This window comes from Anser anser, assembly GCF_964211835.1.
Source record: "Anser anser genome assembly, chromosome: 3".
Lineage (NCBI taxonomy): Eukaryota > Metazoa > Chordata > Aves > Anseriformes > Anatidae > Anser > Anser anser.
In genome coordinates, this window is record NC_139722.1 from 83,446,852 (window position 1) to 83,462,880 (window position 16,029).

The 16,029-nt window shown below is 40.7% G+C and overlaps 1 protein-coding gene across 8 annotated transcripts in view; it reads right to left on the reverse strand.

Annotated features, from left to right (window-relative positions):
- Positions 1-14,895, reverse strand: part of RGS7 (regulator of G protein signaling 7) — a 277,417-nt gene extending 262,522 nt beyond the window's left edge. For 3 of the 8 annotated variants that reach the window (XM_083830281.1, XM_083830286.1, XM_083830284.1), the window contains exons 1-2: positions 14,875-14,894; positions 396-503 (exon numbers count right to left, since the gene is read on the reverse strand). In XM_083830281.1, coding sequence (XP_083686407.1) covers positions 396-503; positions 14,875-14,877 — 111 coding nt within the window. In that variant the 5' untranslated portion in view covers positions 14,878-14,894. Of the gene's footprint in view, positions 1-395; positions 504-1,494; positions 2,358-14,874 lie in introns of those variants that run through there. The other 5 variants (XR_014582074.1, XM_083830287.1, XM_083830285.1 and 2 more) reach the window with 5 other exon arrangements.
- Between the last annotated feature and the right edge of the window lie 1,134 nt (positions 14,896-16,029).

Consider the following 16,029-nt stretch of genomic DNA (forward strand, 5'->3'; position numbering starts at 1 on the left):
TATCAAGTATTTCGAATCAAAGCCAACTGATCCTGAACATGACGCAAAGCTGACACACACATGTATGTTTTACCATTCAAAACAACAAATCCAGTCACTTCATAACATAGGAGTCACTAGCAGTACCTGGAAGATAGATCTACTTTTCACATGCCATTTGATCTGCATTAGGCAGCATAAATGTCAACAGATAAAAAAAGACTCCAAGTCCATGTCAGGTGATTGTATTCAGAAATCATTCTGCTTCATTCACAGCAAAGCACAGCAGTAGCTTCTATTCAGTACAGTGGAGAGAAACAGTAAAAATGATGGCCTCACTTGCTAGGCAAAAGAGTTCAGGACGTCACCATTTCCTGAAGTACCTTCCTCAGCTTTTGAAAAACATAAAGGCTTACCTTTCTGTACACCAGCATGTTTGGGGATTCATCAGCCACCCCGTTGCTGCTTTGCCCGTAATTATTTCCTTGTGCCATGTCCCACAGATTTGATCTGCTTTTGTTGTGCTGTAAAAGGTAAAAGTGGTCTCATTAAGCCACTGCCTCCGGTCTCCTTCCTTTCTTGATGATTAACGGACCTGAATTTTTACCAACACATTATCAGAATCAGTGGATGCCCTTAACTCCAACAGATATTTCCACCAAAGTAAAGCAGTTAATTCACCTTTTACTGTCATTACTCTCTTTTGCCTGTAAGTAATGAATGTAATATGTTAATCTAATTTAGCCCGTAATGAATTGTCACTCCGAATAGCTCCCTGACACACCACCAGCCACCATATCATGTGGGTGCCTCCTCTCAAAGCCCTCCTCCCTCCTCTACACAGCTTCAGTGACGGGTGTTCTGCACCTAAGACCACGGTTTAGGGGGCACTGACTGGGGCCATGACTGCATGTGCAGCGCTGCCCTTTCCTCACTGTTTGGGCCAAAGCAACTTTCACAGCACACAAACACACAAAAAGCCACCCACCCACTTTCAACTTCTCCGCAGTTCACCATGTAATGTACCGGGGGAGGGAAGCAGGTCACGGGGAGGATTGGGGGGGGGGGGGCGGGATAAGAAAGAAGGCAAAAAGCCTTCCCGGTTGCTTTCACCTACTTTCCTCGCACTTCACCACCAACCACCGGATCGGCCGCCAGCCCCGTATCCTGCCCTCCCTCCCTCCCTCCCCCCGGCCACACGGGAGCTGCACCAAGGCAGCGCTCTGGCTTTGCACGCAGGTGTGAGAACGTGCTCCATCTACAGACCGCGCCGGCGGCCGCAGGGAGCCCGGCGGGCTCAGCCCTACCCCAAGCACCCCCCTCCGAAGCCCTCCCCGCCGCCCGGGCGCAGCAAATGGCCGGCGGCGGCGCGTTCAGCACCGCGGAGAGCGGCGGGTGCTGGCTCAGCACCGCGGGCAGCGGCGGCCCCGCGGAGAGCGGCGGCGGCTCGCTCGGCACCGCGGACAGCGGCGGCCCCGCGCTCGGCACCGCGGACAGCGGCCGCGCTCGCCTCACCTGGCGGGCCAAGGTCACTCCTGCGGCTCCGGGCGCGCCCCGCGCGGGCGGCGTCAGCCGGCAGCGGGCGGGGGGACGCGGCGGCGCTCGCTCATCACACGCGGGCACACACACACACACACACACACACACAGGCGCTCACACGCACACACTCACGCACACGCAGCCGGGGCTGCGGCTCTCTCTCTCTCTCTCTGCTCTGCCGGAGCGGCGGCAGCGCAGCGCCCGCCCCGCAGTGGAGCGGCCGTCACGTGGGGGACGGGCACGTCAAAGGTGCTGCTGCTGCTGCTGCTGCTGCTGCTGCTGCCTCCGCCGCCGCCTCCGCCTCGCCTCGCCTCGCCGAAAGCGGCGGCCAAGGAACTGCAGCTGCTGCAGAGCTGGCAGCGGCCCCTGGAAATGAGATTAGGCAGCGCCGGAGGGCTGGGCAGGAAGAGAAATGTGGGCTAATGGGATGGGGAAGGAAGGAGGGAAGGTGGTGCGCGAGGCGCTAGGCGACACCTGCTCCCCAGTATCTCCTTCCTGCACCTTCACCGGCAGCAGCAGGGTGATCGGCTCTGCCTGATCCTCGGCCCTGTGCTGGGCACCCCTTCGTTCTTGCTGAAAAAATCCGTGGGGAGCTCGTGCCTCGTTGGCACTGCAGACCGCCGAGTAGCAGGAGACAGCAAGTCTGTGCCAGCCTGATGGGAAGGAGCCCTGAGGACACCTCAGGACATCCTCAGGGCTATTTTACTATGTCCAGTTTGTCCATCGTTTGCAAAGGCATATAGAGTTGACCATGATAAAATTAAAAATAAGGTCTGCAGGTCATATTTTTCCACATCACATGGATAAGAATGCTTTTGTTTTCCAAGTGCTGAAACACCCTGTACGCAACATCCACAAGAACAGAAGATACTTAAGTGGTTAGCTTTGGGATATTCCCATTTGAAAGCATCTTGTCTGGAAACAGTAACTCAAATTTCAAGGATGATCTTGGAAAAAAATAAATCTACTGTGCACTGCACCTTGTGGAGCGTGCACTTGTGGAATCCCACAATACACAGAGATTTCTATACATACTGTCATCCTCAGTCTTTCTACCTTCCTCACATCCCAAAGAGACTCAAATCAACAATATCCTGTTAGAAGTTAGCTATTAGTAACTACTGATAACTAATCTTAACTACTCTTTCGAGTTTTACAGATGCCTTCAAGTCCTTAAAAAGAGAAAGTGACAAATTAGCTAAGGCATTGATAGTGAGCCACATTGTTCAGTACAAAACAAAGAAGATTTGGACTTCTTGGGAAGTGGAAGAAAGGAAGATATATTTAATAATGGTCCTATAACGAGCACTGAAGTAAAGACAGCTGACCTCAAACATGAATTGGAATGGTCTTCATGGAGAGTAGAAGTAAAAGATGAAGTGACCCAACAGAGAATAAGAATCAATAACACAGCTCAGTGGGATATACTGGGTAGGAAAGGAGCTCTGTAGCAGACAGCATATGTCTAGACTTTTCCACAGAAGAATAATTTAGTATGTCACAAGAGAAAGCCACTGAGGAAAATGGTTTGCATTAGAGAGAAATTTGGATTTTTGAAATGGAAGAGAGATCAATACAAGTGAAAGAATTTGATAACAAAAGAGGAAAGTAAAGGAAAAGAATTACAGAGGGTGAAAAGAGTGGCAGAGAAAAATATGAAACTAAAGAATAAACAGAACTGGAAAAAGGCTCATTTCGCATTAAAAATCCTCTTGATGTACAGTAGCATCTTGAGGAACTTAAGCAATGAAACCTCAAAATTCTAATCTTCCAACAGACCCTGTGATTAAGTCCAGTCCACTGTTGAGAAATGAATACCAACAATAGAGATCTCAATCTACAATTTTTCTAGCCATCACATACATGTCCCAAGTGAGCAGTGTTGTAGTAGTTCAGATACCACAGATTTGACTGCGTAAGACAGATAGGTGTACTTGATGTCAAGGGAGAAGTCTTCCAAAATCTGTTTAAAAAGTTGAATAGCAGTAAACTCATTCTTATTTATCAGACTGTTGTCCAAATTTCTGAGAGTAAAAATGGGAACTGCATAAAATATGCTTCAAATGCAATTTTACCATAAAAGAGGGGAAAAATCACTAAAAATATTGATTTACACATACTCCTTCCATTTGCTCTGCCAGCCAACATTTAGTAAAGAATTTGTGTTAAAGGGGATTAAAAAATTCGAACATTAGCAGGTTTCCAATAAAGTCACATGCTTGTTTTCTTACTCTGCCTCATCTTACTACCAATCCAAGTGAAAAAAAATACAGAAAACAAAACTTTTGTATTGCAATTCTTGGACAACATACACAAATTTGTTTACAATGTGTCTTTAATCCACCTAATTCCTATAAGCCATTCAGCAAGTAGATTTTGGCAGGAGTTATGAGTCTTTGAAAAACTCCCCAACAAAGCTGACTAAATCTAGGCAACAACATTTCCAAGCTTTTACTATCTGAGAACTTCTTCAAAAAATAAAGGCAGAGGTATGCTCAACTGAGTTAGAGTTTTGGCGATTCTGCCTCCAATCTTGCTTTTGCTTTAAACACACTGATTAATTTCACAAAGAAAAATAAATATTATACTAGTTGGGTGGGGTTTATATGTTTTCTTTGAAACAAACAAATTTCATTACCATAAGTTATATTCTAAAGATAAATCATTCAAGTATGTAGACAGAGCAGCAGTCTGGATCTGCAGAAGTCAATATACATTTGTCCACTAATATCAAAAGGAAATATATTTCACATACAGTATTTAATCTTGTCCTTGGAACCAAAGGAGTAACACAGTCATCACTGTTATGTATCTCATAACTACAGACTAGCTACACTGAAGCACACCAAAAAAAGTTTTCAATTTCACCAACATGTCCACTGCCAAAATGAAAAAGAAGCTCTAACCTTTGAAAGGGCAAAACAGAAGAGAAAGACAAATAATCCAACAGATTTTATTTACATATTTAGGTCACCATTTTGTGGTGAAACAGACTCTGGAATGGATAGCTTCATAAATGCAAGTCAAAAGAAATTAATTTATTTTCAAAATACCTAACTGGATAATCTCATTCTAACACAGTTGGACGTACTTGCTCAATAAAAGGCTTTAATTCATAAATTACTTACACATCTTCTCATGTTGGAAGTCATCACTTATCTCATCCACAGCTAGCATTAGCATCTCCAGAAAGCATGGTCTGCCAGAAGAGGAATGTCCTCTTTCAAAATGCAAAGCAAAACTACTCATTAATAAAACAAAGATGATAGGAAAGGCTGCCAAGGGGCAGCTTTATCTAACAAGGCAATAAAGTACACATGATTTAGCAAGGTGGTAACTACATTTTCTGTGTTTAGTTGGCATTGTCAATAAAACTCAAGTATTCTAGTAACGTTATATGCAGATGGTACACATAACACAGCTATTTTTAAGTCAGAATATTATGTCAGGACATCATCTATCTGGATATGAAGGAGATCAGGATTTTTTTCTGTCTGTCCTACGGATCTGTAACATTATGGCAGCACGCTGCCCATATCCGTTATCTCTCGTCTTATACCTAGACTGAATGTTCCTTGGAGTAAAGACTTGCTGTGCAACCTCTTAGAACAGCATGATCTTGTTCTATGACCAAGACTTTAAAACATTACTACATTATAAGCAATCATATTCAAACTTACAAAAATAATGCAAACCTTCTAGACAGCTAGGCTCTAAACACTAAATATTGACATGAGGTGTTACTGTGCTACCTTCAAGTAGCAAACCCAGATTTTCTTTTTCTGCTAGCCCAGATAAGCATGGAGATGGCCCTTCTACTTTAATTGAACAGACATTTGTGATTCTACAAAACTGCAAGTCTTTCAGTGCCACGCTCTGAACTGATAGCTAGAGATCCCAGACTGAATCCTCAGCCTGATTTGAACAGCTGCTCCTTCGTGAATGAATTGCAATCAATCCATTTAATGCAGGTCATCAAATGTCCTTCAGATGATTACAAGTTACAGTATATATTTGCTAGAAATGTACCTTGGGTTGATTGATTTACAAACTATTATTTCTTTCATGTCTTTTTTTTTTTTTTCCAATACCTATGCATCTGTTTTGTCACCCACCTGCCAACTCTATTGAAAGGTTAACTACCTTTATCAATTTATGATGCTAAAGATAAAATCGTATGTCATCTGTTTTATAGGGCAAGAGGTCAAGACAACAAAAAGAGGACTTTTTAAACGGAAAAAGGAGAAAATAACTAAACAGCACTCTAGATTTAATGAGAAAAAAATAGGACTGATAAACTAACAACAAAGAATGCTAGAGTTATGGACAGGCATAATTTCACATGACTAGGAAACTATTAGAAATAAGGAAAGCCCACAATTCCATTTTTTTTTTAAGTATTGTGTATATATATATACACCACGTTTATCACACATAGTAAGATTTACATATATATGAAACTTAAATGCAACTAACTTCATATCCTACTGAAGATGTCGACTACCACTGTCATAGATAACCACAGCTACATAGAATTTTATATCAATATGGTGTCTACCACAGACATCCATGGAAATTCAACTGCTTACACAGTCAAAGCAGATCAATGTCAAGTAGACGTAGTCTTCACAATTAAACCAGTTTTAGATACATCCAAAAGAGGGCAGTCTTTCTCAAAGAGAAACAGGTTACATTAGGTATCTGATATACAAGAAATATGCATCAACATTAGTTTTCTTTCCAGACAAATAACTATTACAATCAGCTATACACCCTCATTTCCTCGAAAAGTGAGTGTTTACTGAAACGTGAAATATTACAGTATACTCCTTAAAAATTTCCTGGAACTCTCAAGATCAATTACTCTTAAGTCTAAATCACTAACTTGAGAAATCAGTTAAATATGTAGTAATACAGCTAATCTTCCTGAAAATAAATAAATAAATATATATATATATATATTTAGTCAAGTTTGGGTCTTATGTTACCAGCATCCTCTCTCACTCAAGCAAGGTTCAAAATCCTGGTCTCCCAAGTCCCAAAACAGCTCTTGGAGAGGCTTTTTCATTTTTCAATCAAGACATTATTGACAGGATGAACCTAGAGTGTGGAAAATAAGATATCTGATCTATGCTTCAGCCAAAATATTTTAAATAAGGGTCTGTTGCTCTCAACATCTCATTACTTGCTGCTTATGACATTCTCCAGGGAGGAAAAAAATATATATATTTACAGGTTAATATAGAAATCTTCAGAAATGTTGCATGCCTCACAAAGCAGCACCCTAACTACTGAGCCACTTTATATGAAGTAAGAAAAGAAAACAGTGAATGTGATCTTGTAAGTTTAGCTATAATTCTTTTAGCCTGAGCTATTAGCTTAATTCAACCTGACATTAGTTTCAGGTTTAAAGAAAAAGATACTCTTTTGGATCTGGTTTGGGGTTTTGTTTGTTCTTGTGGCTAAAACAATAACAAAACTCCATCAAACCAAGTAATTAGCTCTCTCCCTTTACTCCTCAAGGGAATCTCTCAAGCCTGATTCACAGGGCTGTGTTTGCCCAGATCAGAATAGAGTAAGCCCCTTATTAAGGATTAATTAGGAATAAGTCACAGATTTAGAATCCTTTAGCATGAAAGACTAGAGAAAGGAGGACTCAGAAACACTATATCAGGAGGGAAAAAGTGTACCATGTATGAGAATGCCATGGTTACAGACCAGAACAGCTTAATTGTTGAAAGGCATCATAAGAGAATTAAAAGGGGTCAGGGGTCACTGAGAACTGGCTGAAGGAATAATTCGTGTGGCTAAAAAAATGAGCTGCTAAATAAAAATAGTCCAGCAGAAGGAAGGGGTGAAAAAAAAAAAAAGAAAGCTCAGAAGAGTTGGTGGAAAGCAGAGAATGAAACAAAGGACTTGGTCATGGTTAGCAGTGGGTGGTTCTTGCAAGCTATTGAAATGGCTTTGGGGGAAGTGGAAGATGTATTTAAGAAGTTCATGAGGTGAGATTAGGGAAAACTGAGAAATTCTGAAGAGAATAAATTTTTCCTTAGTGTACCATATCTCCTACCCTGTTAATATAAAGAGAACTTCTGGAAACTTTCACCAAGTAGAAAAATGGTAAAATGTTATTTTGTTTTGTCTTTCTCCAAGATGCCCCAGGTGGTTTCTCTTAAAAAAAAAGAGACAAGAAAATAAACTTTTCTCCAACATACCTTTCCAACTGTAAGCTAAGTTTCCACATATCACAATAATAAAAATTGTGGCAGCTATCGAGTCAGTAAATGGCTTTAGCTGGCAGCACCACACCATCATAGGCAGCCCACAAGTGCCAAGCTCAGCTACGCATGCTACTACTGAAATTCCCTTCCCTGCTGAACCCTTCCAGCAATGAGCACTGATGTGACTTAATCTAATTAATTCACCGAGCTGAATGCACTGGAGTAAAAAATTGCTCAGCAGTTTAACAGGTTTCGTTCATCATTTTCCTTCCTTCCCTTGCATTTCATTTTGAAGTTCCTTCTATCATTCATGAATTCCCTGCCTTACATCCACAGATAATCTAATCAAACAGTCTTTCCCCCCCAAGGTCATTTTGTTTTTCTGAAGGTTTAAATCAGCCAGTCAATTTGCTGATTGTGCATCACAAACTAAACCAATCTTTATCCATTTATATCCAAGTACACACAATAAATACATAGTAATTCCCTCACAGAAATAAATGGGGGTTTCATTCTTGTAAAACCCCACATAGCATTCAGGCTGAAATGACAGCTTTTTAAATTAAGTTCTGCATAAACTCAAGGGACTAAAAAAAATAAAAACTACAGAAAGCATATAAGCAGCTTTCCATGTCAGCTGAAGATTCCTATTTATAAAACAACATAATACAACCATAAACTAGGGTGGTTTAGTTTTGTTTTTCAAACCATAGCATAAATTCAAGTCCCTCACAGAACTCACCCCATATTACAAAGATTTTCCCTTCAGATTACAAGATTATTAGCAGATATTCAACTTTTATACAATTCCTCAAATATTAAAGGAAACTTCCTTAAAACCCCAAACTGCAGCTCTGAGAACATTCTGTAGCTCAAAACAATTGGCTGGCAAAGAAAGTTATGTTTGTGAAAGCACCTTGGTTGTATTCTCTCTAAAATCATAAGGAAGTTTAGGAAGAGAATTCAAAAAACAATAAACCTACAAGTTCGAAGTAGTCAGCGACAACAGTTTGGATAGTCAAGAAAAGTCTTAGTGAGACTTGTGTCAGCTTCCAATATTTGGGAGTCAATGAGTAAAATACACTTCTTTACTTAAGCTTCACCGTAGTATCAAGGCACTTTACAAGAGAGGAAATTCAAGTCACCCTGACTAGAGCTCACAGCCTGAATTAGCCAGGCAGTGAGGTAAAACAAGAGGGAGAAGGAAATTAAAAGATGCAAGACGTAGAAAAACAAATCTAATTTTGTGTACTCTTTCCCAAATGCCAGCATGTCTATCTTTGTGACACTACACAGTACCATTCCCTAGTTCATGTAAAGAACAGCTAAACACAAGATATATACAGTTGGCTTCTGCTACTTCAGTACTAGAAGCAAACAGTGAAGCCTGATAAGGTACCCCACAGATAAAACATTTAGCGTTAAAAATATATATATCTTTCTCCCTAATATAGCAATGTCCCAAACCTTATGTTTTGCAAGAAAATAGAGACAGAAAGCAGCAGTAAAGTCAACTGGGGTTAACAAAAGCAGCACTTTGGTGCGCCTAGATAGGGAACTAAAATTTTATGCAAGGGAATCTGGCAACCAGCGGGAGATTTTCAGGATATAGTCTTGTTTTGCATTGGGTGAAAGATGTTTAGTCACAGGCCTTTGGTAACGGAAGAGAAAGAGAGATGGAGACAAGTGAATAAAGAGGTCATGATAGTCAAGGCAGGAAGGCAGCACGAATACATCCAGACAGAAAAATGTTTCCCAGTGGGGGAGGACAGTACTACTTATTTAATAAGGAAGCAGACTGAAATCAGACTCCACAATCGCAATGACTCTGTATGCCAAATGAAAATTGTGCAGCTGTCAACAGTGAAGGAAGAAGATGGGCTAGGATGAGAGAAAGGGAGCAAAGAGGACAATTCAGAAAGCAAGGATTAATCCCATTTTCTCTGAAAATTAGTTAGATTATCAGGATAAAATTAAGGAAATGAAAGTAAATCCAAGGATATACAGGGGAAAAAAAACTAAGCAGTATAGAAAGAAGAATGCACTTGGTTCTTCACCTCAACAATGATAAGAGAATGAATGATGAAGAGAAAAGGGTAAGGTTCATGGATTCATAGGAAACCGAAATACTTTGGGGACTGGACAAAAGAGCAAAGGGCACTGCAGGTTACAGAGCAGGTTTTTTTTTTTTTTAAAAAAAAAAAAAAGGGTCAGCTCTTACTGGGCAAGGACAGACTGTCCTTAAAATTAATTGGTGCCATCTACTTCCTGACTACAAATAAAGAGAAATCAAGGTCTGAGCAAGTTTCAGACAGGGAGAGCATGAGTTTGTACCTAGGAAAAAGTGTAGCTAATAAGGAGCCAGGCTGGCTGCAAAATGAATAATAATAATAATTTGTCTGAGCCACAGTAGTTCTCAGGGATTTCTCTAAAGACACTTGGCACAAAAAGCCACAATAGGTAATGCAAAATGTTTAAGGATGACATTTGGTTAACTTTTATAACCTTTATGTGACAGACAGAGCTGAAATTTAAGGTCATGAACTCATAGCAACGTCCATATTTCTTCCAAACTCTCTCTCTCCTGCACTACATTTACTTGTCTGATAATGCTACATCATGCTAAAGCAGAGGTTACCCAGCTTGCATGTTTGACCTAACAATACTACTTGTTCTACATCCATGACTGTGGTTATGTAATAAACGCAAAAGATTTTTTTTGTCACTATAATGCAGTTACATCCAGCACACATTTGTCACAGAAACTGGCTTCATATTGGCTCAGATTGTTTCAAATAATTTAATAAAGGAAGAATAAACAGAAGTGAAATCTGGCTTTAGCTCATCTAGTTCACCTTAAACCAAAAGCTTGCCTAGTGAAAAAGCTGCATTGCAGAAACTGCCTTTAACATGCAACAGAAGTTCAGAAGTGACTGCTGGTAAGGTCCACAGATTCAGCCACAGCTTTTATCAGCTGAATTCATGTTCCATTTCCAAGTTGCTTGGAGATGACTTCCATGGCCATATTACAATTTCAGACCTCTTAAGTATTTCTCATTCACCTAAAACATCACCAAACTTTGCAAACACATTTTAAGGAAAAACCTTGAAACATAGAACCAACCCTACAATCTAGACTGGTAGCGTCTTGCAAAGCAACTGTCACTTTCAAAGCTGGATTCATCAGGCATGAGACTTACACCTGGGAAGCAAATTGCACATATGGAATTGTAGGTATATGTCCCCGCCTAACCACTTTTTTAGTCAACTAAACATCACTTGAATTTGGTGAAGCATGTTCCAATAGATCACTGCTAACATTATACATGCTTATATCACTTTGCCATTCACAACACAGCTTTCTAATTACTTGTCCTTCCCCACCTTATCTCTGAGTGTACACACAATGTCCCTGTAATTTGTACACCCACACTTGTAGCAATGGAAAATCACCATTCATTAATATGAACAGGAAGAAAATAAAGTCATGAGCTTGGATTATTGATGAGCACTTCAATGGTAGCATGACAATGTTTCAATTCTAAATGTTACCAACTTGTAACACTGTCATCACAGGCTACTAGTGCAGCACCAACAATAGTCCTCTTCCCTCTGGCCTCTCTTCATTTCACTCCCCAACACTTGGGCAATATTACCTGCATAACCTCTCCATGCCAGCAGTTCAGAGGGAAATAAACACAACACTACACAATTCTTGTACACAACAATAATTTTCTGCTTCCAACAGTTTGCAGAAGACTAATGAATTGCCACTCAGTAGTGCAGTCTGCGGGTGCCAAGGAGCAGGTTGCTCTGAAGCAAGGATTCCATGCATCAAAGCATCCAAACTTACAGTTACAAACTTACTGCAGTCTTCATTCTGGGATAAAAATCCTTCAGAAGTCCTACAGCTTCAGGGAATTTATTCCTGAGATAAAGCTGCAGGAGAAGCTTAGTAAAGTAACACAGGGGCCCACCTCACATACTCTTCCTTCCTCCTCAAACCATCACTGTCTCACAGCCCAAATGCAAGAATGCTATCACAGTATTTAGTGATATCAAATATCGGTGGCTTCATCTGCCAGTGTGAGGAAGTGAGGAGTTGTACAATTTCAACATACTGGCTTTTCTGCAATATTCTAAAATCCCTCTTTGCCCACTTGTCTCACCACAATGAAATTAACTTATTTTCATGCAGAAAGCCAAGTAGTGCTAAAGCCTCTCTAAACCAGTCTCACAGAAACTATCTTCAAAAAAAAAAAAGCATGATTAGTAAGAGACAAAACATCAGGTATTACCTTAAAAACTTCAGTTAGGCCACTTTAAAGGTGATATCTCTTCCCTCTAAAAATAATATTTTTCAAAAAATTAAACTCTTAAATCCAACACTGATGTCCAAACCTGATAACACCTACAAATAAAGGAACCTGAGCGTGTGGTAAAGTCCAGCTACTTTCACTTAATGGTGGTAAAGGTTTTTTTTTGCTGATTTTCTTAGAACAGGATCTATAAAATTACAATTAAACATGCAAAGCAGCAAAAAGGGAGTGGGGAAAAGGAGCTTTCTCAGGCATCAAAAATCTGACATAATGCTTTTTTTCTTTTTTGCATATGTAACTTTTTAAAGTTGTGTCTAAATAAAAGAAACATATCTACATTAGTCATATGCAACCAAGTAACTTTGGTCAGCAAGTGCTTTGTATTTGTAATTACTACCAGTTTTAACCATGCTGCATTAGTATTTCACCTATGTAAATTAAATGATTTTTGAAAAAAAAAACCATAAACTATCTCTCCCATTCATTTGATAGGCAAACAATTTATTGCGTTCACCTTTAGGCATAAACCTTATATGGCTCTTATCTGCATCTATGCCACACAAGGGTTTGGGTGCAGGGTTTTGGCTTGTTCATCTCTTCTGGTTCTGTTTTAAACAAAGGGTTTCACTTTCTGGAATTACCAGACTAAGGAAAAAAAACAAAAAATCTCTTCAAGGAAAGCAAAACAGGAAGGAATTCTTTTTCATTTGCCTTGATGTACTGCAACTAAGTTATATGCAGGACAAGCAGATAAACTATAATATCTGCCTGATTTATTTCTCAAATGGATGGGGAAAAGATTGAAAGTAGTCATGCTTATCAGAGAAACACCTCCATTACAGAGCTTGAAGGGCTCTAACTCCAAGTTATGATTCCGGCAGCATGAATCAGTTCTGGGTTGCTGAGAAACTATCCTCTTCTTTTCCTGTGTTGTTTTCCCTCGTTAGGAACACACTGGCTTCAAAAAGCGACACAGTAACTGACCTGGAAAAACTCATTTCTTGTTTAGTGAATTCAAAGTCCAACCTGCTCATTGGGGCCTGAATTTCACCCTTCAGCTACAGAGTGTTCCAGTACTGAGACAGTGACAATCTTTTTCTTTCTCTGCTCAGTTTTCTCTCTCATTCCTGCATTTTTTTCTACTTTACATACAAGCATAGTAAGTTAACTGAAACAGAAACATAACAATGAAAGGCGTGCAATAAAACAGCACATCTCTCCAGTAGGCATTTTTCTGTTCAATTTTATTACTATAGCTCATACGTGGAGGAAGGCTGAGACAGAAGCTAAATGGATAAGTAAAGACATTGACTTCCAAGACAATGTGTTTGTTTTTTTCTTTTTTTTCTGGACTTACCCTGGATCACATACCACAAAGAATGCATAGCATGTCAAACCACTGCATTTTCAACAACCTTCATAGGCACTGAAGAAGGAAGCTAGACAAGTAGCCTCCTTCCTTGCCAAGGATGTAATCATGTTTAAAGAAAAATAAATAAATCTTTAAAAGATTTATATCCCCCAGGGCTCAGTACTGGGGACAGTTCTCTTTAATATCTTTATCGATGATCTGGATGAGGGAATCGAGTGCACGCTCAGTAAGTTTGCAGATGACACCAAGTTAGGTGTGTGTGTTTTTCTGCACGAGGGTAGGAAGGCTCTGCAGGAGGATCTGGATAGGCTGGACCGATGGGCTGAGGCCAACTGCATGAAGTTCAACAAGGCCAAGTGCCGGGTCCTGCACCTGGGGCACAACAACCCCAGGCAGTGCTACAGGCTGGGAGATGAGTGGTTGGAAAGCTGCCTGGCAGAGAAGGACCTGAGAGTGTTGGTGGATAGTCGGCTGAATATGAGCCAGCAGAGTGCTCAGGTGGCCAAGAAGGCCAACAGCATCCTGGCTTGCATAAGAAACAGCTTGGCCAGCAGGGCTAGGGAAGTGATTGTGCCCCTGTACTCGGCTCTGGTGAGGCCGCATCTCGAGTACTGTGTTCAGTTTTGGGCCCCTCGCTACAAGAAGGATATTGAGGGGCTCGAGCGAGTCCAGAGAAGGGCAACGAAGCTGGTGAGGGGTCTGGAGAACAAGTCTTACGAGGAGCAGCTGAGGGAGCTGGGATTGTTCAGCCTGGAGAAAAGGAGGCTCAGGGGCAACCTCATCGCTCTCTATAGGTACCTTAAAGGAGGCTGTAGCTAGGTGGGGTTTGGTCTATTCTCCCAAGTGCCCGGTGACAGGACGAGGGGGAATGGGCTGAAGTTGCTCCAGGGGAGGTTTAGGTTGGATATTAGGAAAAACTTCTTTACCGAAAGGGTTGTTAGGCATTGGAATGGACTGCCCAGGGAGGTGGTCAAGTCACCATCCCTGGAGGTCTTCAAAAGACATTTAGATGTAGAGCTTCGGGATATGGCTTAGTGGAGGACTTGTGTTAGGTCAGAGGTTGGACTAGGTGATCTTGGAGGTCTCTTCCAACCTAAATGATTCTGTGATTCAGAGGCAAGGACATGTGTCTCTTTCACGCTCCTTCATTAGTAAACAAACCAGGATAGATTAAAGCCCCTTTCTTCAAGTCAGTAAGATACCTCCATTTGGTTTCAGTCAAAATTCAGGCCCTAACAGCTGAAGTTTCCTCTGGATGGTGTTTCTTCTGTATAGGATAATTTCATTTCCCTTTTGAAGACTTACAAGAATGTAGTAACAAAAGCAAAGGCATAAAACAGTACCTGAGGCATAGGCTGTTTTTGAGCCTGCAACAGACTATAGGTATGATATTATCATTTCAGACAAATGGTCTACGTAATGTGAAGCATTCCAGCATGCTTACCATCTGCCAAAGGCCAGAAAATGTGACCTTCCTTTTAAGTCTGTAAGGAAAAAAAACAACAAAAATTAAGAGAAGGAACTTTCCTTCACTGGATTTTTATTATTTTGCAACTCCTTCAGGTGTCCACAAGGAATTATGCCCCCCACTTCCCCCCCCCCCCCCAAGAAAAAAAAAGACATTGTGGCCATTGTGGCATAGAGGTATAATTTCAGTTCACACCAGAAGACATTCTTCTCACTGAAGTACAGTTAAGGCCCACACAGTGCCAAAAAAAGTGCCACAAAATAAGGTATTTACAAGTTAGTTGTACCTGTTGGCATTATTTACTTGTCTGGTCTTGCATTCAGGGCTTGATCTGTCTGGGGGGGAACATGTAATGCCATGCAAGGTTGCTTGGTTGTATGACTGACAAAATGACTTTAAAATTTTGAACTGTTTGTATAGAAGCAAACCACAGAAGAGGACGCTATCCCCAAGGGAAACGTAGAAACTACCTGTTGCTTCTCAGGTTTAAACTTCTCCCTCAAAAGGTGTAAGCAGCTGTTAAGGTGTAAGAAAAGGTGTAATCAGCAGTTTGAGTGCAATTCTGACGTATACATGAACATTTTCCCCTCCAGTTTCCAACTTGGAGTGCAACATTTTTCATCATGCTCTTAGATCAGGATTCTGATTCTAACAATGGTTCCTAGTGCAAGTTTCCAGAGAAGTGAGAAGCAAACCAGTCCTGTCTGCTTTGAATGAGATGGAGATAGCAAACAAGTGTAAACGAAGAAAATAAACCCGTAGGAATGTTTTCAAATAATTGTCATTGTTGAAAAGCTTTAAATTGGTTGAATCCTTGAAAGTTAATTAAAGGAAACTCAGGTAGCATCACTGAATTTGAAGTAGCAAGATAGACTTGCATCGTTACAGAGCCTCAGTCACAGTTTAAATTGGCACTGCCTCTAACTTCACAAGAACAAAAGAGAAAAGCATATCTTTCTACCTTGTCAGCTACTGGCAGACTTAGGGGAAAAAAAAAAAGGAAAGGAAAAAAAAAAGAGTTGTTAAAATTAAAAAGTAATGTTTTCTTGGGACATTTCATCAAATATGTAATATTTAGGAGTAGCCAGACTACCAATGAAAGGGAAGATGAAACAGTAGAAAGTATTTGCG